Source organism: Phoxinus phoxinus, assembly GCF_949152265.1.
Source record: "Phoxinus phoxinus genome assembly, chromosome: 6".
Taxonomy (NCBI): Eukaryota; Metazoa; Chordata; class Actinopteri; order Cypriniformes; family Leuciscidae; genus Phoxinus; species Phoxinus phoxinus.
Window position 1 is genome coordinate 40,524,098 of NC_136881.1, and position 24,794 is coordinate 40,548,891.

The 24,794-nt window shown below is 37.6% G+C and overlaps 1 protein-coding gene across 1 annotated transcript; it reads right to left on the minus strand.

Annotated features, from left to right (window-relative positions):
* Nucleotides 1-2,964: 2,964 nt before the first annotated feature.
* On the minus strand, nt 2,965-24,296 carry LOC306999664 (complement C3-like). Its single transcript, XM_079614539.1, has 41 exons — nt 24,133-24,296; nt 23,854-24,052; nt 23,552-23,720; nt 22,950-23,023; nt 22,739-22,827; nt 21,520-21,602; nt 21,334-21,421; nt 20,596-20,698; nt 20,341-20,461; nt 20,143-20,258; nt 19,880-20,026; nt 19,587-19,790; nt 19,287-19,478; nt 19,060-19,212; nt 18,848-18,977; nt 18,544-18,615; nt 18,167-18,364; nt 16,956-17,058; nt 16,370-16,458; nt 16,129-16,268; nt 15,668-15,880; nt 15,487-15,547; nt 14,589-14,672; nt 12,708-12,911; nt 12,522-12,597; nt 12,234-12,393; nt 11,127-11,222; nt 10,859-11,015; nt 10,272-10,435; nt 10,036-10,194; nt 9,570-9,629; nt 9,396-9,486; nt 9,259-9,307; nt 8,014-8,104; nt 7,722-7,811; nt 6,772-6,877; nt 6,386-6,475; nt 5,998-6,078; nt 5,194-5,277; nt 4,912-5,047; nt 2,965-3,248 (listed from the first exon to the last, which is right to left on the minus strand). The coding sequence occupies exons 1-41, from the start codon at nt 24,204-24,206 to the stop codon at nt 3,107-3,109; spliced, it is 4,938 nt and encodes a 1,645-aa protein (XP_079470665.1). The 5' UTR covers nt 24,207-24,296; the 3' UTR covers nt 2,965-3,106.
* Between the last annotated feature and the right edge of the window lie 498 nt (nt 24,297-24,794).

Consider the following 24,794-nt stretch of genomic DNA (forward strand, 5'->3'; position numbering starts at 1 on the left):
GAGCTAACTGTTGAGTAACTCGAGTGGAGGAACTAAAGTATGATCAAGCAGAATATGGGTACGTGTTTGTGTTGTGCAACTCTTTTCAAAAGAAGGCGTTTAGGACAACCGTTACATTTTTGGTTGCCTAAAATCTTGTGTTCTCCACCCAGTTCCACTAAAAGGTTGCTGGTGTCTTGTCTTCAAACTAAGGGTGACGTGTGTGCTTCAATTGCTTATTTGCTCATTCTTCTTTCCTTTCTTTGCTGGAGAACAAATGAGCAAGGAAGCATCAGTTTGGATATTGAGAAGAACCCAACGAAAACCGTCTAAATGCAAGCAGCGTTTGCCAATAAAATGTGATCAAACGTGCTTCCATTGCAAATAGCATGAGCGCTAGAAATGTCTACCTCCAACAAATCGCCTGTTAACCCAAACCATTAGGTCCATTAAAGAGGTAATGACATGAAAACCAAACTAATTTTAAAATGACAGTTTCTTGCAAGATGTCAATCAATGAATGAATGGTTTGCTCTTATGTCATTGGAGAATGTCTAAAAGGCATTCAACTTGCAACTACAAGTTATTTACTAGTTTTTCAATTGACTTTTTGAATATTTTAATTGAAAATAAATGAAAGATGTTGACACACAAACTTTTTGCAGGTTCTGACTGCCTGATTTCTCCACCCATAAGTTATTTCTCAAAAGCGTTGTACCTTCATATGCAATCTCATAGTAAACCTGAAATTAGAGACCACAATTGCTCAATAATAAAAAGAATGCGATAGGTCATGTTACAAGAGCTCTCTTTATTTGAGAGAAAAAGTCAACTTTTTAGCTTAATTGCCATGCAAAATTAAATTATAAATGTCAATCCATCTTCCAGTATTTTTTTTTTTACATTTTTTAACAAACTCTGTTTATTTAAACTATGACATTTGTTTATTTAGCTTAAAAAAAGGAACAGTGTACAGTAATAAACAGTCATGAATGTAAATGTACCCCAATTAGCCCGTAGGCTACACTGTAAAAAAAATCCCGTATTTTTTACGGAATAATGCTGGCAACTTTGGTTGCCAGAACAATTCTGTAAAAAATACATTAAAACTGTAATCACCTTTACGGAGCAGCATGTAAGTTTTACATTTTAAACTGGTATATTTAACAATGGATTTCAGCAATATTGACATGGCCATAAAGTTATTGAACAAATTCCTTCAGTAAGAATTGAAAACACCTGATGTTAACAAGCAGAATCACTGAAGGAGAAAACCATAATTAAAGTCACCATTATGGAGATGAGTGTGTGTTTTAGTTGGGCTCTTTACCCTTAAATTATTAACATTAAGTTTTGTTTGGCTGTTGTATATGAGCTATAACAGCAGATGAACAAATAGAAAAGGTGATCTGATGATGTTGGTTGTGTTTTAACATAATCATCAATTCACAATCATTTAACCTGAATCACTGAACTCATATGAGTTAGGTTTATTTTATTAACTTTAGCTGCATAATATGTTTAGCCTTTTCAATGAAATTCAAATAATCAAATCAATAAAAATAAAAAAACATGTATGCATATTAAAAATTGTTTTGGCAACACAGACATATCAAGATTTAGCGTATGAATCTCAGCAATGGTGACAAACAGATCACCTCTGATCATAAGCTCATTATTTATTCATGCAGCAATGCATGATGGGAGCCATGAATGAGTTTTGATTGGTAAAACCCAGAATGCACTGCAACATGCTTTATAAATGTCACCATTGTTGAGATACACAGGCTGATTATTGATGTCTGTGTGTCTCTTTTTTGAACAAGATAAACTTTTTAGAAATGATTTGGATTACATTGTAAAAGTTAATAATATTATGGTGTTCAATGACGGTACTACTATTGATAATAAAGTAACCTAACTCATGAATTGGACTCTATATGAGTTCAGTGATTCAGGTCAAATGATTGTGAAATAATGATTATGTTAGAACACAACCAACACCATCAGATCACCTTTTCTCTTTGTTCATCATCTGCTGTTATAACTCATGTACAACAGCCAAACAAAACTTAATGTTAATAATTTAAGGGTAAAGAGCCCAACTAAAACACACACTGATCTCCATAATGGTGACTTTAATTATGGTTTTCTCCTTCAGTGATTCTGCTTGTTAACATCAGGTGTTTTCAATTCTTACTGAAGGAATTTGTTCAATAACTTTATGGCCATGTCAATATTGCTGAAATCCATTGTTAAATATACGAGTTTAAAATGTAAAACTTACATGCTGCTCCGTAAAGGTGATTACAGTTTTAATGTATTTTTTACAGAATTGTTCTGGCAACCAAAGTTGCCAGCATTATTCCGTAAAAAATACGGGATTTTTTTTACAGTGTAGTTTTCATTGGTAGTCCCTTGAAAAAACTAAAGAAAAGATGGAAAAAAAGAGAGAAAAACAAACGATCTTGGATTTAGAAAGTTATATGAAGCTTTGTATCTGTAAGTGTATCATGAGAACTAAAAGCAAGTTTCTGCTTTACTGTATTTAAGGCCTTTATAGATTACTAAATTAATTTAAGCACATGAAAACATTTAGATGGTGAGTTAGGTGACGCTGAAACACGTGAACCAGTATCACATCCAGAATGATGTCCTCATCTAAGAGGTACCTCAACCTCTGACGAAACAGAATAGTGTTGAACGCTATTCATTTACAGCATCCATACAGAGAAGTAGTACAAATTACAGTGTATCAGTTTGAAACATCACAAGAAAATACATGTGGAAACTTATTTGAGTGTTAGTCCACCTTTATAAAAGTTACCAACAAATTCATACTGTGGGGGGACTGTGTTCATGCTGTTGAAAGAGTTTCGCCTGGTTATTTAGATTCCTGGGGATAGTTCATACTGGAATGAAGCCACACCACTTTCCTGGCAGTATATCAGTAAATATAATGAATAACTGGAGTCCAATACAAACTTCTTTTTTTTCCAGTTTTTATTCAGTCAGTGTTTTCTATATAAAATTATAACAAGTATTTTGGACGAAACAATATTATGAAGATTTATTGAAAGTTTGCAAGATATTTTACATTTTCTGTAATCAACAAATGTTTATATAATTATGTAGCACATCCTTCTTTGAGGAGGCTATTCTCGACTTCAGAGATGCCGATGTACTGATCCTTGTATTTTTTAGTTTGACTTTCCTCTCTTGTCGGCCAGTATTCAATCCAGGTGTGCTCTCCCAAGATGTACTGCAGACTAAAACAACAGAAAAGTTAGGACATGAACTACTAAGTGACACATTTCCAGTAAGGGTCAGTGACAAAGAAGGATGTACAAGGTGATAAAAACCATTGTATTAAACTGTGTTATGTAGCTTGATGCTAATTGTAGCTCTAATGCACCTGTTGCGCCAGAAGCTATATCCAGGGCTGCCAACTTTTGAGTTTAGCTTGGAGGGAGATTGTGAGATGTGGAAAAAAAAACTTGTATCACAATAAGTTGTGATTGTCAAAACATTTGGTAACTTATTTTTATTAAGTTTACTGACAACATGTAAAAAAATAAATCACTAATGCTGTAAACATAGAGAGCCCTAGGCTATTTTTATTAAAGGTTAAAAATATAATAACTTAAATTAAATATAATGCATTCTTTATTATAATAACAACTTTATAATATTTTAATGATATAAGTAAAAATATAATATGTAGCCTAATATAGTGGACATATTTAACAAAACTCTATAGCTAATTTATCCAGCCTATAAATGGTCATTAAATTGCTTTAATGATGTAAAAGTAGCTTATGTGACATTGTTCTAGCCTGTTTTATTGACTTCTTACTGCGGTCGAGGAACAGTGATTGATCCGAGGCATATACATTTCGGTAAGTTCGGGTTTAATTACTAACAGTAAAGAAGAGCAGAGCCGAGAAGAGTTAGAGATGATTGGTTCACGTGCCGCTTGAACTGAGGCGCCACAGAGATCTGTCACGTCACATTTACAAGCGCCAAAACGGTATTGGCAGCCCTGCATATCTATTTCACAATCTATTTTGTTAAAAGAATTCACATAAAGTCCCAAGAATGCTTTTTTTGTTTCTTTTCTATAAAGACTTCAGCTAATATGTGGATTAATGTATAGTGGGATGAAAGTGGTATTGATGGGCAAGCATTGCAATGCACAATATAGGCTAATAATGGCTGAATGCAAACAAAAGAATAATGAAGATCAAGTCTCATTCACGGCACAAGTGTGAAAGGTTCGTTGTGTGAAAACAATAGAACATGAATTGCGCAGGTTCTCCTCATCAGACATTACTTAATAGACTGCATGGGTGATTAAAGGTCAAAGTAGCAACTTATCAGCTTTCTCCGAAAACTCAGGACATGGTCTTACAAAATGCTTCATAAAACGCTGAATTTTAGAGATACCATCCTCAGATTTAAACTGAAGCATGACCACACTTGTGGCTTCACTTTAATTGTGGTTATAAGTTGTTATACTACATTCAAATCATATTTTTATACATTTAAACATTATATTCTTAAAAAAAAAATTATGTTTGAGCTTATATATCTCCATATTAATAACTAATTAGAGTCTTTAATTCTAAATCTTGAACTGTAAATTCCCAAGTGTTGGATTTCTAAATATATGTCGATGACTTATGAGCAGCAACCTTTTTATTTTGGGTATGGGGGGCACTTAAGGGGTTAATTCAGAAAATGTGTTTATTATAGATGTATATACATTTTTTTCTAAACTATATTTCTTAATGCATCTCTTAAATAACAGAACAGAACTTTGAATAAATGTGGTCAAAATTGGAGCTTCACGTCACTATTTCACAAGACTTTAAATACATAAATAAAGCCCAGGCAAATCCTGTTATTTACAGACACACAGTGGACACTTACGTTCCTCCGAGCCTTGGCAGGTCAGTGGATTTGCCCATGATGAGGTACGACTTGCCTTCTACCAATCCCAAATGATCTCTGCAATTGGGACGACCCAAAAATGGTCTGACTCTCCCCTCAACATCCTCATCAGTGCCTACAGGAAAGAACTGTGTTTAGTGTTCACTTCAGTTAAAATTAGCCTCATGCTGAATATGTATTTGAGAGAAAAAACTGCATTTAACAAGAATCAGACAAATTTCATATGCATGTCATGAGCATGGAGAGAATAGTGAACTGTACCTTCTTTCAGCACTTTCTCCACCTTCAAGTGATAGATGTCAGAGTCCTGTGCCAGATCCATCCCCACCACTGAGACTTTATAAACTGTCAAACATACATGTTATATCGTTATCTACTTGTAGAGCTGTAAGGGTCAAACTTTTTAAAATTGCATTTACACAAGGGTTAAAGGAAGTCCACACAAAAGCATTTTTTATATATATAATTGACTCCCATCATGTTGTTCCAGACTTTTTTCTGTAGAGTAAAAAAACTAATAGTTTTAAGTATAATTGAAAGTATAAATGCCAATTAAACTTTTCTGAAGACAGTTAGTTCCCTTTGGAGTTACATTCATATAAACCCCCATCCCCAATTCAGTATATTTTTCGTCCAATATTTCAGGTATCGTGAACATTGAGTTTGATGTGTCTGATACCGTATTTTCTCTGTTAGCACACCTCTTTGCATCCGTCTTCAGTGTTTTCCGGCTCTGGCCTGCATGTGTTAAGTTTGACCTGTGACCGGTTTACAGACTTCGTAATATTTCCACACAAATTACATATTGGGAAATGATTGCAATGCAGCTTTTGCGCAAGTCTGGAATGGAGATCGGCCAAAATAAATCGAAAAGCGGTTTCCTATGATTTACATTTTTTTTGTCCGTGCACCTGATTTTTGTTATTTTTTGATTGTGAAAGCTTTAGATATTCAATAACTTTGAAAAAAGCAGTGTCAATAACTTACTTTTTGCATTCCAATGAAAAAAGGAGCATTAAGGATTAGAACAACATGAGGGCGTGTAAATAATAAAAAAACATTTACCATAATCCATGCCAGCTTCACAGGCTTTAATCAAACGGTCCGCATCGTCAACATCGTTTTTCTTCTGGTAACTGCAGTTTTCTGTGTTAAGAGAAGTTAACGGTTCATACAGTTATCTTTCCTCATTCACATTCAAGAGTAGGCTAAATCATAACTGAATGTTTAACTCTTTTTCCAATGGTTAAATCTAGATGTAGAGGAGATGATTTCAGTCATAACCTCAACCGTCTGTTCAGCAAATTAAAAGCCAGACTGTTTTAAGTTCTACATTTAGTATAGTTTTTTCTGACACTTTGACTGGTATTATAAGTGGACAGTATGAAAAAATAAAATAATACAACGCTACAGGATATGGTCCTATTGTGTTCTTATGTGTGTGTGATAATACCTTCTGCACACTGGCACATGTCTCCCTTACACAGTCTGTATATAGCGCCATCTTCCCTCTCAGGGTGGAAGTACTTTGTACAGCGTGCACCTGGAAAAGAAACACATTCATGAGTTTAATTAATTTCATTGTAAATGCAATTTTGACCAGGTGTGATATAGTCAGGTGTGACTTATTTCCTGGAAAATGTTAATATTGTTACAATATTTGCTGAGAAAAACGTCCAAATGAAGATTATTAAAAGGCATTATTGAGGCACATGACTAAATCATTGAATGGACTTTGTGCAGGATATGGAACTGAGAAATAAAAGACCAAGTTTATTTGAGAGCTCCAGTTTAATTAAACAAGAGTTGTGTGTTTATGCACGTGCACAAAAAACTTACTGGGTGAGTAATATTCATATATTGTGACTGCGGCAGGTTGAAGCAGACCCACATCAAGCATCTTGTGCATTCTGAAGGTGATTCTTTGCGATTCTGCACGCAAAACCTAATAATACAAAAAACAAAGCAAATTTATGATTACATATATTGTGCACTGAAAGCAACAAATAGTTAAATTGTTTAAAATAAAACAAATAGTTTTTATCCAATAAAAAAACAAATCTATAGCCAGAGGTGTGAAGTCCAGGTTCAGATATTAAAAGTCCTCCTCAGTATTTTGTTCCAATCACCTGGATTTGCTAATTAGCAGTTTTTCAGCAGGAGATAGAAATCAGCTGACTGAGGTCATGGGTGGAATAGACATATGGTCAAAGTGTATGCACGTTGTGCACACGCTACATAATGGCCAAGCTTGCGCCCTTAAAATAGCATATGACTATCGCGCCACTGTCTTTAGACTGGGTTTTTCCTGGTCAGTGGCAGAATTGTTTTTGAAACACCAAAATATCATCAGGGAACGTTTGCGCCGGAACACACCTCCTCTTTTCGCTGAACCACCCCCGGGAGCGCAAGCTCATTCCCTAATTTACCAATGTGCGTCTGTGGAGGGAGAAGTTCGCTGTGCACGGGTGCAAAATAGGAATGATACATCGTCGGCAAAGTCAATTGCGCCGGGTGCAAGATAGGGCCCCTGGACTTTACAGCTCTGTCTATAGCTACATTTACACCGCAAAGACAGAGTCACTTGACGTATAGTTGTACATTCTCTTGTGCTGTAAAATATTATTTTATACTCATAAGTGAAATAATAAGCAGTTTGGAACATCTGTAAGCCAATCAGAATCAAGAATTCAACAATTGCTTATGGAAATATAATGCAAAGCGCATGGTTTTCAGGTCCAAAAAAAAAAATAGATGAAATGATCGGGCAACACAGTCTTCTCTAATACCGTATCTAAGTAGAGGATGAGGGATCCTCGCTCTGACAGCACTTTGTCCATCTCAAATTTCTGAATGTATCTCTCCTTCCCTGTGGACAACTGAGGGCAAGAAAATGAGAAAAAATAGCAATTCATTATATGATCAAATGTCCTGTCTGTAGATGTTTATTAGAATCTTTATCTATTTACATATAAGCTACTAGAACTGAGACACTCCACAGGGCTCACGAGTTTTAGTTTCTAGAATGTAATTATTTAAACAAATATGAGGCTTCACTGCATCAGTTTATCAGCACAATACCTCTTCAAGATCTTTGCTTTCCACTCTAAATCCCGTCGGTATGCCAATGTCCAGAATTGTCATGGTGGCATCGGTTTTATCACTTTTGTAGCTGTGAAGGACAGATCCAGAACGAATGTTATTAACAGGTTTTGTAGGTCTTCATTTTTCCGCCATAAACTGATTCTACATGTAAGGCTGCTTTCACACTAGAGCTTTTTAGTCTGCTTGATGTCAGAATTATTATATTGTAGTATAAAACAGAGCTGCTTGTCTCTGAATTATCTTTCTTTGAAGAGCAAGTTGCATCTGTGTCAGAACGGAGTGAAGTTTGAGTCTCAGGCCATGTTTACACGGAAACGATCTGAAGAGAAAACGCAAAAGTGGCGTTGTGTTATCACTTTTTATTCTGCGTTTAGACGAGCGTTATGGGGGGGATCTGCGTGCATATGGTGACGCAAAAGTGTGTGAAATTCAATGTAGTATGCACTCCAGGCGGCTAGGTGGCAATGTGAAGCACTGCCACACAACAACACCAAGTCTGTGCGCCTGCGTACAACCTTCCTTCTACTTCTCTCCCTAGTAGCACAAAATCAAAACACAACATGAATTGGTGCATCAACAATTTGATGGAGGTAATTAATACGCCTTCTCTGATCAGTAATACTATCAGAGAATATTTCCTACAACTGCTGAAAAGACTCTTGTATGTTTATCAGAGCTGCAAGGGCAACTTGAAGGTCCGACGTATGGAAATAATTTGAAATGTTTGTTGTTATTTTCCTGTACTGGCGCATGCCTGTGACGTAAACGCGTACGCGACGAGAGCAGATCGGTGCCTTCTCTGTCTATCAGACTTTTGCGTTTTTACCCTTTAGACAGGAACGCGACGATAGAGCGTTTTTAAGATTTCCACTCTGGAGGGTGGTTTCACTTTTTTGCATTTTTAAGCCCCAAAAACGCTGTCGCCATCTAAACGAAAGGCACATCTGATTAAATATCTTTACGTTTTCACCCGCGAGTGTTCTCATGTAAACAGGGCTTCAGCTGGAGTAATGGTGGTTACCAGCTGTTGCTAGTAATCGGGTTCATTACGCAAATGTACCGTAGTTGTGGGAAAAAGTAGTGCAGGATCGAACCTCCAACCAAGCAAACCATGTGTGAAAACAGCCTAAATGAGCACATGCTGATTATTTACAAATAAAAATGGTTTCTTGACATAGAAATAAACATATTAGGAACATATTAGGAAATGTTTTAACATACTAGAAATCCATAGTGAGCTTGTAAGTTTCAATGGCTCCGTCTTGTTTTGCTAAAGGCAAAAAAATTATAATAATTAACATAAAAATCCAACACACATTTTTCACTTTCTAAGTGAATGAACTCTTTGTCAATCTTACTTTCAAAGTCTTGCACCATTTTAACAGTCAGATCAAAGAGTGTACAGTCGGACTTCTTCTCAACAGGTCTGGCGTAGTACAGCGTCAGAACCTGAAAAGAGCAGCACGTCTCAGATTAGATGTTCAAACGCTTTAATCTTGCTGTTGACCATTTAAACACTCATGAACACTCACTGAGAGCGTGGCTGTTCCAGTTCCTTTAGCCGTCACATTGAAGTCCTTGTTGATCTCCACCTGTTGAGTGAACGCAGATGCACTCGAGTCAGCAGAATAATCAAATCCATGATGTAATGGAGATATCTGAAGACCTTATTATAGAGGCTGCTTACTGCCTTGACATCCAGCTCCCCCTTTCTGGACATAATGGGTGGAACTTAAATGTCCAGCCACACCTAACTCCATCCTTACCCTATCCCTAAACCTAATAAGGTTAGGACAAGGGGAAGCTCCACCCATTATGTTTATAGAGGGCAAGCTGGACATTATTTGGCTCTGCCGTGAGCACCTCTTGGTTTATTGACTAAACACAATATTATTGACATAGACAACTAAATATGATGAATGACGAATAACATTACTATGATACAACAAATACATCCAATTGACACATTTTGAAGCAGGTTGATGAGTTTCTCTTCACCTTGTCTGACCGCGTAAGATGCGCAGTGTCTCTTTTAATAGTAAATCTGACAGGTCTACTTCTTCCTGCCACTGACAGCTCCACGTCCAGATTGAAGTTTTGTCTGTCCTTCACCTGCGTGCGATACTCTGCCACGGCCTGGAACACCATGATAGTCGCCTGGAAAGTGCAGAAAAGCATTCAAAGACAAGTTCTGCATTTGTTTATCACAGTCCGATGATGAGATGTTAGTGTACCTGTGTGGTGCCAGATCCACCATAATAAGACTGTTGTGAACGCAGCCAGTAAACTCCCTCTCCTGCTTTATCAAAGTCTTTGTCCTTCACAAGTGCCAGCACAGCATAGGCCGTCGCCTCTAGAGAGTGATGACGGTGTCCAGCGACAGTCCAAAGCCTACCGGCTGATTCAATCACAAAACAGGAATAATAATATATCGGTTCATACCAAATACCCGGTGTTTATTTTTGTTATAATATACATTTTTATAATACCGGTGTATGCCGGTCTTGCAAACCTTTATTAATACAAGTGTGTTTTTGTTTTGTATTCTGCAATATTCACTCATGACAGTTAAATAGGGCATTCTAAGTTAATCTACTGCAGTATTTCTTCTCTCAATGAGTAGAAAATGTGGTTAACATCCAGTCATGCTTGGATAAAAAAATACCGGCATACACCGTGAAACCGGTATAATTTTGCAAAATGATATGGATTTTTGGTCATACCGCCCAGCACAAATTTTTCCAATATTTACACTTGGGTTTGGGTTAAAATTGTTCCATGTTGTATAAAGCAAAACACTTTTTGATGACTTGTTACTGACCGTCTCCTTTGGTGGAATGTTGCATTAAGATATCTTTATTGAGTTTATCAGCATTGGCCATGGCGTAGGACGTCATCGCAACAGCGTAAGGATTGGTCAGTTGTGGAAGACGACCTTCCAAGAATTCAACAGCTTTCCTGATACTTTCATGCAGACTCTATAAAAGTGTGTGTAAGAGGTTAAACCCAAGAGAGGAAAAAAAATCAACTGTTAGTAATTTATAATTTAGTGATTTTGATGAACAAAACTGCTGAAGAGCTAAACTTACACCAACTGATTCAGCACAGATCTTTCTGCCCTCTTGCATGGCAATCACAACAAAGGCTGTCAGAGAGGCATCAGCATCTATGCCTCTTACATCACCCTGTAATAAAGCACAAATAAGCAGTATCAACATCATTTTGCGGGCCTGTAAAAGCAAAAATTTTGAAAACGGGTTTCAAAGTGCAAGTTTTTGAAAACAACACCATCTCCGTGTAAACTACACAGATTTGAATTTGTGAAAGTTTTTTTTTTGTGTGTGTGTGTGTGTGTGAAAAAGGTGACGTCTTGCGCATTTGTATTGTAGTCATTTTCGTGGATTCGTGTGAAGAGGGATAATTTAATATGTACGCGAAAAATGCAAAGGAAAAACCTTTTTGTTGTCATGTAAACATGCCCTGAATCAGCAAATGTAGTCTGCTTTAAAATATTTTTTTACTAAGCCTATCAACCAATCAGTGGACAACAATTGAAACCATGCAGAACTTTAATAAACTGTGAGATAGTGACAGTATTACGCATATCTTGCTTTGGTTCATAATTCATTCAAGTGTATTACACAACCACATATTAAATCATTATCCGTAATATGCCTCCAGGGGCTCAGATTGTGGAAGCAGTATGGAAACTTATTAATTGCATTTTACACATAAATTGTAGTTAAGTTAATCAGTAGTTAAGATTGGGTATCAATGTAAATTTCAGCAATTCCAATTCTGCTTATCGACAGTTTAGATTCCAATATGGTTAAAAAAATGAAGTCAAACATTTAGATATCAAACATAACAGCAGCAGAGTTATTATTGCTGTCACTTTAAGACCTAATGTGTTTTCTTTCTCAACTGTTTTTGTTCACTTAAGACATAACCAATTGTATATACTTTAAATAAAAGATATTTTGACGTAATTTTGTGTATTTGTCCGTTCAAGCGCAAGAAGACACAAAAGAGAGCTCAATTCAGTATTCGTGCCCTATATGAGAAGCAGCTTTTTGTGTGCGCGCTCTGGAAAGTGCGAGTTCGAGTGCGCACACAGAAATCGATAAGCTGAATCGATTCCAGAATTTAAATCGATTTTTGATTCCCAAACCTAGTCATAGTGACATTCAACTTACCACCATCTCTCCATGAATTACAGGTGAATCCTCTTTAAAGGAGCCGTCTGGGAGTTGTTTGTGGAGAACCAGCCACTTGAGGGCGCTGCAGAGCACATCTTCTCTTATAGTAGCAAAGTCATTTGCCATTGCGAAGACTTTGGCCACATACGCTGTCAGCCTTTAATAGACAGAAACAAATGCAAATTATTAACAAATAAATGTTACTAATAATTATAATAAAATATGACGAGAGAAACTGGGCATGAAGATACATAAAACAAATAAAATTGATTGAAAGGAAAATACCATGTGCTGCTCGGCCTGTCTACCCAGGCAGCGTAGGATCCATCTGTTTTACGGTAACCCAGCTGCCGTTGGTAACCTTAATGCAAAATAAGTTAAAGAAAAAATATTTTGTTTATTATTTATTCAATTTTTTTCTTTTATTTAAAATCATAGTAAAATTCTTTACATCTATTGTATCCTGCTGACCTGTTTTGATATGGATAATGGCTTCATCACGGCGGTGCATGCCAACAGTCTCCCACTGCTTAGTGCTGTCCAGATAATGAGTGGCAATGACAGGAAGAGTCATACCGATCATGATCTGCTCTCCACATCCACCGGGCTGGATAATAAGGCGACCCATGATGTCTCCACCGATGGCCTGCTCAACTGTCTGAGAGATCTGTTCACCTGGAAGGTGGAAAGAAGAAATGTAAGCTGAGAATTCAGTTTTTGTTATCTTTGATGAGCTGAATTGATTGGATCATTGTGGTTTGCTATTGGTTGATCTCATGTGATTGACAGGTTGTCCTGCCCTCTTGCTAGTTAATTTGGTTAAAGATTACAAGGGCATATTCATCAATGATCAGCACAGATAAATAATTTTTTATAAATACTGCAATATTCCATAAAAAATTGAATTGGCAATAGTCAAGAATTGTCTATTTTTGATTTAATGCTAACTTTAACATAAACCACATACACACAACCAGACATTTGACTGCACATCACATTTTTGACATTATTGATACTGCTTTCAATCGTAATGTAACAGACCGGCCAATGGGACATAAATTAAGCCTTTAAATAAAAGGAGATTAATCTACAATCAATTGGTTACTGTGGCGAGCAGGACAAGGTCGAGGGCCGTGAGAGAACGGCGCAAGACCAGTGGTGTGATTGCTGATGAGCGACACCTGCGCGGCGCAACGGTCTCGTGTCTCTCACGGCCCTCGACCTCGTCCTGCTCGCCACAGTAACCAATTGATTGTAGATAAAGGCTTCATCTATCTTTAAACAAAACATGCATTAAACATTTAGAAATAATCACTAATTATAACTAGGGCTGTCCGTTAAACGCGTTATTAATGGCGTTAACGCAAACCCATTTTAACGGCGTAAATTTTTTTATCGCGAGATTAACGCCTAGCAAACTTTGTAGTTTTTTTCACATGCTTTTGCAACAACTAGTAACGTTATTAAAACTACAACACCACACCGGATCTAGCTAGACCAGAAACAAAACAACAGGCACGCCGCACACACTTGTTTGAGCTTGCGAACCGGCCAAAGAGTGGACGAGAAGCGCAGCGCCGAGCCGCGTCTAGGACAACTGAGCGCGTCTAGCATATCGGACGCGCACTTTCTCAGTTTATGGCCGGCAAAAAAAAACGCTGAATGGCGCCGCCGGTGTGTGTACTCTCAGAGAGAATAATGTGTTCCAATTTGAAATACGAGGCGCTGCGCGACGCGGCGCTTCTCGTCTGAACGTTACGTTTTGAGTGGATGAATGATGAGCGCGAGACGCCGAAATGCCAATAAGATTCTGAATGGAAAGTTTACTTTTAAAAAGTTGCCAAATGGTTCAATTGACAAGACCAAAGTGATCTGTGTGTTTTGTCGTTGTGAACTGAGCTATCATCGCAGCACGTCCAGTCTGAACTTGATGGCCAAGCACACACACACACAGCTAATGCTTTTCTATAACGTTACCTCGTCAGTATTTCTTTCACCCTTTTATTGATGGACAGTGTTACATTGTGTGAGAGATTATTTGCTCCAAGTGAGAATGTTAGTGTGGAATTGAACACAGTATATGCCAATGTTGTTTTCAATAAAAAAAAAAACATTTGCACAAAGCAAGCCGATCCACTTTTCCATGTTGATAAGAGCATTAAAATGAGAAAAAATAATGGGACAAAAAGAAATCAAGAGACATTTAGAATAGATAAAAATGTGCGATTAATCGCGAGTTAACTATGACATTAATGCGATTAATCGCGGTTAAATATTTTAATCGTTTGACAGCCCTAATTATAACTAATAATCACTAATAATCAACATTCATGAAAACATATTTTTCCTTACCAGCAATTGAGATGAAGGTGTTAGCAGGAGTGTCTGGAACCCGATCCTCTGGTATTTCAGCTCTAATAACTATAGGTGCCTCCCCTGTTCCATTTGGGATGAGAAACAGAGAAGAACAGGAAGATGAAAGAATTAAGAGTGAGTTATCAGAGTAGTCAGATTTTGAATTGTTTTGGTGAGTATTGAGCAAGAAGAGCAGTTGATTGTGATCTCGATTGGCAGGAACTACACACTTTTTTTTCATAGTTTGGCTGGTCCTGCGACTTATAGTCAGGTGCGACTTATGTAAAAATTAATTCAGACTGAGATGAACCAAAAGAAAACATTACCATCTACAGCCGTGAGAGGGCGCTCTAGTTGGCGGAGATGTTCAGAAGCGACACCGAGGATGAAGCAAATTCAATGGATTCAGTGTTGAGGAATGAGATCGGGAGCTTGGTGAATTTGCTTACCGGTAACTTGTTGGACTCGCTGGCTTATGTTAATTTAGCCTATTCAGCCTCCCAGGTATATGTTCTTTATGCTATTGTGCAGCTGAATAACTGTTCATGTGTTACGTTAACATACCAGGCACCTATTCAGCATGTTGTTCTGTGTGCTATTGTGGAGCTGAATAACTTGCCTTTCCAGATTAAATGTCTGTTCTTGATCTTGGATTTTGTGAAATACATTTCTAAAAATGCAACTTATAGTCAAGTGCGACTTGTATATGTTTTTTTCTTCTCCGTGACGCATTTTTTGACTGATGCGACTTATACTCGGGGCGATTTATAGTCCGGAAAATACGGTATATGATATTTGTGGATGTTTTTGTCTTGACTGGATAGAAGTAAACTGACATTAAATCAATGATTTTATGATGAAGTCTAAAGTTTCATTGGTTCACAGTAAATCTTACCATCCTTAACAGGATTGAGCTCCACGTTTGGTCTCTGTAATGGAATCAGCACACCCTCAGACTGAAAGAGAGAAAGAGAGTTAACTACCCGTGGTGCCCTAGAATAGATAATCTATTTAAAATATGAAAAGCATCTATTGATTATTGTGTAACAAATGAACAGAATTCCCATCAGACGTACCACCACCTTCAGGGTCTTTCTCACTCCATCAGTGTGGACAGAATCATATGCTGCAGCTTTCACCTCAATCATGTGATTTCCCAGAGTCATGGGAATAATCACATATGAAACCGCTCTGCTGGAGTCTTTGTCAACGGTTACTGTTGTTCTGTGTTTGCCTTTCTTACTGGCAAAGCTGCAAACATGTTCTGTCTCCATAAACTCCACACGCACCTGTGAAAACAGGAGAGCGAGACGCAAATCGCTTCAGTATCTAGAGGATAGAAACTTCCTCTAAAGCAAATCAAATAAGAAAAGTGTGATAGACATTTCTGTTTTAGCAATGCTCAATATCCTACACCTTTTTTCAGGTTGAGAGCTTAAAATCCATGTATCCTGTCATTAGTAAATTATTTGACTTAAGCAGAAAGGTTTTAATGTATACCATAAATCTAAATGTATTTTTTTTATTTCAAATCTACCTTCTGCTTCTTTGGTGTATAGTTGTGAATAATGGCCTTGATTTCCAGTTGTTCACCGCGCACAGCTGAATAAGGGATCTTGAGGTCAATGAATAAGCTCTTAAACACAATCATCTCCTCAGGTTCTGCCACACAGATGCCTTTGAGGAGGAACACAGACACACAGAAGGGTTTAAAGCAGCAGCTCCTGGATTATGATGTTTTTCAGACCATGTATCGTATGTTTGCAGCTTCACCTTACCAAGTGTTGGTGACAGACTGACAGCCAAGACCTGCCAGGTAGTGATAGAGTCTTTCAGGTAGATCACTTTATCTTTGACTGCTGCTGGACTGGGATATGAGAAAAATGCATTAAAAAGATTATACATTTTTAAGTAGTACTCTTCTAATGGTTGTTTTACCATTTAAATCTGTATCAGGCTAAAAAGCTTCATAAGCCATGCAGCCTAAAAGCATTATGTCTTACCAGGACAAGATTCAGGTGTTTTCTAAATGTAAGCATATTAAGTACTGTTGTCTCACATTTTTTATTCTGTACTCGTTTCCATTATTTTGAAACTGTGTCTCCAGCTCTAATACTTCTCACTGGTCTAAAACCTACACCATAGTTGGTTCGTTATTAGACATTCCCATTACTCATTTCCTATCAAAATTCATGAACGACACTAGTGGATATAATTTAATGTTGTTGATGTCTAATCCGTTTTCTTGCATCTAAAATTAATTAACATTATAGTGGGGATTAGTGCATAATATCCAAGATAATTAATTAACAATACATGCTCTTTGTTCTTTGCTTAGCTTTTGTCTATAAGTCTCATACTCACCAATCCTCACATAGATCAATCTCTTCCCAAAGCCAACTCTCAGGGAACTGAGTACGTGACACGATCTCCTCAGAGTCTGTATAATAGTCATCATCATCATCACCTGTTGTAACAGATAAAAACAATAACACATCAGATAACGATAATCAAATACATTTCATCATTATTCTCTCTGATGAGAATCCACTTTCATTATTATCCACAATTACTACTTTCAAAAGTACCCAATATTCAAAATACCAGTATCAATTACTGCCACCGGATTAATGCAAGCTGCTTTGACACAACCTTTATTGAAGAAGGCACTATAGGCCCCTTTTCAGTTAGTAAACATGGTGACTTTTTTTTGTGGGCGGAGCTTAGTTGGTTGCAGAACGATCCCTCTGGCCGCTTCACTAACGTTAATTTGCACGTTTTATTAGCTTGTTTTTTTAACAATGACTGGAGAAAATCCAATTTTATCTTAATGTGTAAGGTCACTTACTGTCCAGGACCGCGATTGTTATTTGCAAAAGTTAATTTTAACGGACAGGATTAGATTGGCCGACACGTACACGCTCACTCAATGATGGATGATCTGACAGGATACCTCCGGATAAGAAGCTGACTTCTACACCTACCCGATAAAGAAACAGCGTAAAGAGAAACTGAGAGAATATACATCTTCAGATGCCTATAACTATGTGCTGAATGGTCACGTACAAGACTTGTGTGGTTCGATCCGAAGTTCTGCCGAGCCAGCACCAAGAAGACGACAATGTAAAGAGCGACATTAAAAAGGGATAGTTCACTTCAAAGTGAACTATCCCTTTAAGGTGCAATTTTAATGATGTGAATATTTTCTAGAAATAAAAAATTCCAGATACAGCATATTCAACAACGCAACAAGATGACATTTAATATTAATAATTTAAACTCCTTATTATGTAGCTGAATCTGTGCTGGTTTGTATGGACCGCCTCTAGTTTTCCCTTTGTTTTGCCACCAGCTAACGCCGTGTTGAACTGTGACGTCAGCTCGAAATTGGTCTATTGACTTGACTTAAATGTGGAAAAATGGACATGACAGTTGTGAGAGTGCCACCTACAGTTTGAGGGAACATCATGAAAACACTGTAAAACCTTTACATTTTGAGACACAGTACTGCACGAGATGGTAGAGCCATCTAGAAGCTTAAGGTATTGCAACAACCTTAATCAATTACTACTTACTGCGAGCCAGAATCATCTCCTCCTCTTCTGTCTTCATGCTTTTACGGGTTTTTATCTCTATGCAGCATTGCAGGAAGGCCTTTTTGCACTCTGGCCCATCTACGATGTAGGTGGCTCTTCGTTCACAGGTGTAGCCGAGTTTATTATCTCTCATCCCATCAAAGCAGCACTGCTTCAGTTCACCAGAGTATTGACCAGCTGAGAAGATAATGAACAATGAGGGAAGTAGGAGATCATGGTGGGAACTACTGGAGGGAAAGACGAAATTCCCTAAGGGCTCTGGATCTTTAACACTGTAAAAAAAAATTAATAAGCCCAGAAGATCCTTTCTGATTTGAATGGCAAGAGTAAAATCTGAGTAAATTCCAGTTCCTCACCCAGTGTACTAGTGATCTGCAGGAGACTCTCAGCTCTTCGTTTTCTCTTTTCAGGAACGGGACACTTAGGCACTAGAGGACGAAACATTTGAATCAATTTGCATATTGTAAAAAATTATGTAAAAGAACCCAAGAGCAGCGAGAGCTATTCATTAAACCTAATTATAGATATAGATATTCCAAAAAAACAGGTAACCAAGATGCAAGGAACCAGACAACTCAGGTGAAATTTACAGTACAACATTCAAGACCAGACCAAAGGATGCAACCCTTGGGAATTTTTTTCAGTAAAAAATGTTTTTACTTATTCTGGTGTCGGTTCCTCCTGCAGTGCTGGACTCAAACATCAGACCTGAATCAGTGAAAACCCCCATACTGTCCCTTCCACCTCCTGCCGTACAGCCGGTGTCATGCTTCTCTATGACGTCCCAGATCTAGAGGTCCAAAAAAGACACTAGTTACATGCGTTTTAAATCAGAGCGGATTGTGCAATGGCGTCTGAAGAAGGTCCTTCACCTTCATCTGAGTGAGTCTGTTCTTGTTAAGGACATGCACAGCCTTATCAACCACCACCAGCCCAACTCTAGCTCCAGGATCTCCAGTTATCTGCAGCGTGACCTTATCTCCTGTGTCGTAGGTATTCATCTTCTCCTTCACCTGAAGCTTGAGCTGTTATAACGAGAGACACTGAATCAGATCTAGTTGATTAGCACGTCAAATATTTCTTGTGATGGTTAACCCACCGTTCCCATGCACGTGTCCTTCACGTCGACCCAGACTGAATCAGACACCACCTCAGACGAGCCCACATGATAATAAGCCACAAAGCGGAAGGACGGCACCATGTCTTTGGTCACAGGTAGAGACAGAGTCACTAGAGATTGTCCACTCCTCTTAAACCTGTCTGCTTGAACTATCTGACCTTTACTTAAGATCTGTAAATGAGACAGAAAAGACTTAGGCACTTTGTATGGTTTAAAAAAAACCACAATCTTGATATTGATGCATGGTACAGATAAATAACAAATAACCACAATCTTTACCATGTATGTGTAATCTTGATCTTTGACATCTGGACTTTGTCCAGTGTTGAGATTGACTTTCATTTGATCACCGATCTGAAGCTCTGCAGTATCAATGCCGATGTGCATGTAGTTCTTGGAGTTTCCTTTGGGAACGTAAGCGAGAGCCGTCATCGTCTTCAGTGCCTGCTGTTCGTCTCTTATTTGTGGATCTTTGGTTTTTGCCTAAAATAAATATATTCTTGCTGATTCATAGCAACTACAAATAACTGTAAACAAACAGCTTGTTCCACATCATTTATTCTATGTCTTACAGTGATGTCCAGCCTGGGAGATCCTCCAGGAGTGTTGACGGTTACTTTTGCAATGCCGTTGGCTGTTGTTTGACCTCTGACCCCTCCAGGATTGACCTCCACATCCACTCTATCAGCTGGAGTCTGGTCAGGATTTGTTACATATACCTTTTGTAAAACCAAGATAAAAAAAACATCAGCCATCATCATGTCTATTAATATTTAGTTAAAATTGTTCCTCTGTTCCTACAACCCTCCAGGTTTGTAAAGTAAATGTTTTATACCGAGATATCGAAGGGCATTCCAGGTTTGAAGAATTGTGGTGTTTTTTTGAAGTGGATGGTGTACGGTGACGTCACAATCTGAATGCCTCTCCTTTCTGCTTCCACCATTTCACTGCCTGAAACACACACACACACGATTAGCCTCTCAAATACAATCATACAAGTGCATACAGATGTACAGTCTCTGTTGAGTCTTACCACTTTCTGTTAGAAGACTGACTGAAACATAGATTGATCGTCCAACCAGCTGGTGAATGTCTGGAAAGGTCTTAGTGATCATATCCCTGGTCAGTTCTGCAGCACCTTCTCCTTCCCTTATCTATTCATGTGTGAGAAAGACATTAACATCAGTCTACAAGACAAGGTTAACATGTATTTAATGTTTTTAAGTCGTCCTTTAGGTGAAGAGAAATGAGATTGATTCCAACTTGTAAACAGTTTAATGTCTCTCACCTGAACTTTTTGAAGAGAAGAATCAATACTTGTTTTCTTCTCACCGTCCATCACACCAAACATCACAAATGCATTTCCTTCCACCTTCTGTCCAAACAGATACCTATGAAAGCACATACATTTCTGCTGTAAAAACTGAACGGTGACGTCAACAGTGCTTGAACCACATCCAGTTTCAACACAATGCATTTCAGTCATATTAAACAATACGGTATATCTAAGTTTAATTAAAAAATAATAATGTTACCACATATTAGGCTACCTGATGCATTTTAAAAAGTAAACATAGGTTATGCATTCTGGATAATAAGTTACTATAGTACTATATAAGTGTATTTATAAATTAACATTAAGCAAGATTTGTTTGATGGTTTATAATACCTATTGCAATAATTATCTGAAATGTTACATATTTTATAGTGTAGATCTACCGGGAAGTGCCTGAAACAATACTAATACTACCAGTAAAATAGAGAATAACCACAACTCAAAAAAATACGCCCTTGGACTGAATCCACATGTACTAGATGCGGGCCGGATCTGGGCCGACACTATGTTGCTGTCTGGATTAGTTGATATGGAAGTTATACTATCTCAAACACACTGGAATCACAGGACCAAGTTTTAGTTTCTCATTTTACATTATTTCAGTTAACATTGAAATATATTTTAAATCAGTGTGTTCACACATCATAGATTTATTTTCAATAAAATGAAGCAGAACATATGTTGGTTTACTTGGCATCAATGTCGACTGTCAGGCTCTCGTCACCCACATAGAAGAATAACTTTCCGGGTTTTAATTTCACTTCAAATGTTGGAAGCACTATAAACCAAACCAGAGAAAAACAAACAAATAAATAAATACATTATTTTAGTTATCACATTTTTACACAACATACAGTTTTCTGACACACATCTTACCATATTCTTTGACCTCAAAGTCAGCAGTAAATGCCTCCTGAGGGGTGTTGGTGAACCGTGTGACCACCTTCCAAATCCCAAGACTAAAAAATACAGAACACATCCAGAAACATACACACATCTGATTTCATGACATCAAAACAGACATTAACCGACCATGAACAGGATTTTGCTGCTGTTTATTGATAAATCATTATCTAGTATTGTCCTGAAGTACACACCAGGGTTCCTCAATTAGTTTTTTACCAAGAGCCAAATTATTTCAACAATACTTAGCCAAGGGCCACTGACCTCAATGTTATGAAATGCGTTTGATGTTATCAGTTTTACAGACCGACGCGGTATGCATGCACAAACCACGCATCGGCTTTACGTTGTGGTCCGTCTATTTTGTCACTACTTCTCTTTTCCTCACAATTGTGATGCGTTCTCTGTCTGACTAAAGGCCCATTCACATCAACAACAAAAGTATAAAGAGATAAGATAACAATATTACATATTATTGTCCATACCAACGGACAATAAAGTTATTGTAAGCTTGCACTGCAGTTATGTCTGCTGCTTTAAATGCTTGCGGTGGATTCTGTTTGGCTGTCAACCAATCAGAATCAAGCACGTAAACTATGTTTTTATAATCGCTCTTTTAGTCTTTGCAGTTTTCAGTTGATGAATGAACAGAACTTTATAGAGCGCCTCCCATCAATTAAATCACATTAAGCTTTGAGCTTTTTTTGAAATTCAAACAATAAATACTGTTTCTGCGCTTTTTAATGTGGTTTAATGTGTAGATCACTATTGCCTCCTCAGATCAAGTGAAGCTGCAGCGCGGAGCACGTTCTTCCGCTTTACTGTTAGTAACGGCACAAAATGAACGAATGAACATCAGAAGGTATGTTAAAAGATATGGTACAACTTACCAAAATCTGTCTCATGTAATCGCTCGATCAGTGTTTCAACCACGGAAAGACGTCAATAAACCACTTTGAGAACATTAAACACCGTGCAATTTAACAATGGATTTAGAATTATTAGAAATATCAGCGATTTCACGCCAGCAACATGATTGCAGTGATGTTACACATGACAGAAACATTTGACTTCAGCGCAGACCCTCGGACCTAACATTTGTCTCTCGTGGGCCGCCTATTGAGGAACCCAAGCATAGACAGATAAAATGTGTGGTCCATTCACTCTTCAGTCCTGTCAGCGTTTCACACACCTGGCAACCTCAGGAATGGCGTATTTTCCAGACTTCATCCCTTTCACTGGATATATCTTATCTGATGAAATGGTGATGCCTTGTGGATTCTTCAGGAACACAGAAATCAGTATCAACACTGTTTGCTGAGATCGTCAGTCACATGCTCATTACAGCTGAAATGCCACGAATTAGTGAATGTATGTGTATGTGTGGTGTGTGAAGTGTGTACCATGATCTCCACCGTGACTGCAGACTGACTCAGGGGGTTCAGGTTGGGTGTCAGAGAGAAAATCCTGTATTGAACTGAAAGAGATGTCAAAACAAAAAAATTTAATACTTTGTTTAAAATTTTTTCTTTTAATAATGCTTGTTATTCATTTTTTACATATTTGAGACACTTGTCAAATGCCATTCAGCATGTAAAAAAAAATAATATATATAATACCATAAACAACTTTTTTTATTGTGCATTATTATAGCCATTATATCAACAAAAATCCAATAGGCTTGTAACGGTTGAATAAACTGTAAAATTACCTTTTTAACGGCATAGCTTATATTCCAACATATATTACACATGCTTTTTTTAGTTTAGCTTGAGGCAAAATTGTATTTATTATCACTTCTCTGTGACCTTTCCAAAAAGCAATGCAGCCATTTCGTGTAACAATCCAGAGGCCATTCACACTCCATCTGTCCTATATTTAATCCCTAGTATATGTGAAAAACTAGCTACACAATCTTTATGATGTCATGCAGATGTAACAAATTTAAAGTTCACATTGTGTGTTAATTCGCTATATTGTCCATGTTGTCAGCACTGAATCGTACCTGTGCTAGCAGGCGTGTAGATGGGCTTGTCAGTCTGTACAAATATATATCCAGACTGGAATGAGACCATGACCACTTTCTCCAGGGTTTTGGTTGGAAAATGAGCTTGTAGATACACATACTGCTTCTCCAGAGGATCATCAGAGAAATAGTTCTGATCATCAGGGATCTAAATAACAGGAAATAATTTAGTCCTTTGCAAATTTAGAAAAAGAAAAAAAAGTAACAATTTACAAACTGAATTGTACAAGTGTAGATGATGAATCACACACTTACACAAGCAAAACAAAAAGTGATATCACCTTTATATCTGTAAGGATCTGGTAATTGTTTTCTGCAGTCAGTGTCACTGTTTTGGTCAGTATCTCCTCGTCTTTCTTTGGGTGGTTCTTCACTGAGATCTTTACATCAACAGTTCCTCCTGCAGAGTAATCCTGCGCCTCCACAAACACGTTCTCTGAGGAACCCACTCTCAGCAAATTAGGAGCTGACAGAACATATCTGAGGAGATCAAATCACAGCGTTTGAAATCTTCAAACCAGATTATTAGTAACTCAGCAAACGGTGTGTTTAATACTCACAGCGGCTCACACAGTGTGAGGAGGGGTGAGGAGAGAAGAACAACAGTCAGACACAGCAGCTTCACCTCCATCATGTCTGTGTGTGTGTGTTACTGTGAACCTGCAACAGCTCAGATTTATACCCGCCTCCGTGACCCTCACAGTCCAAACTGCTCTCTCTCACTGACACCCCTCTTCCCATCATGGCTATTAGGCAACACGTTTGGGAAGGGGAGGATCTTGGAAATATTTTTTTGCAGGATTTCCAAAATTGCGAAAGAAGCGCCAATTATTGCACTTCAAATATTGTGTTTTAGTATTTGTGTGTGAGGGAAAAACTTTATTATGACGAATCTGTGTCAATATCATGTGCATTTGTCAGCTACCATTATTTATTGTTTCAACATGTTTACATGCATCCCCTGCAAACTCAAACCAGCTCAAACAATGGTTGCAATACATGAACCCTCTGAACTATAGGCATTATTTCCTTCCTTAAAGAAGATACTTGGTAGATTGCATTCCAAAAGTCCCAAATAAAAATATTAATTAGATAACAGTGTCAGCCGTACTGTATGTCATTATGTGTTCATGAGTCTGAAATGCACTTTACTCATGTAACATAGATGCAACTACTGTGAAAGAAAATCATGTTTCATTGTGTGTGGTCTTTCCTTTCTTCA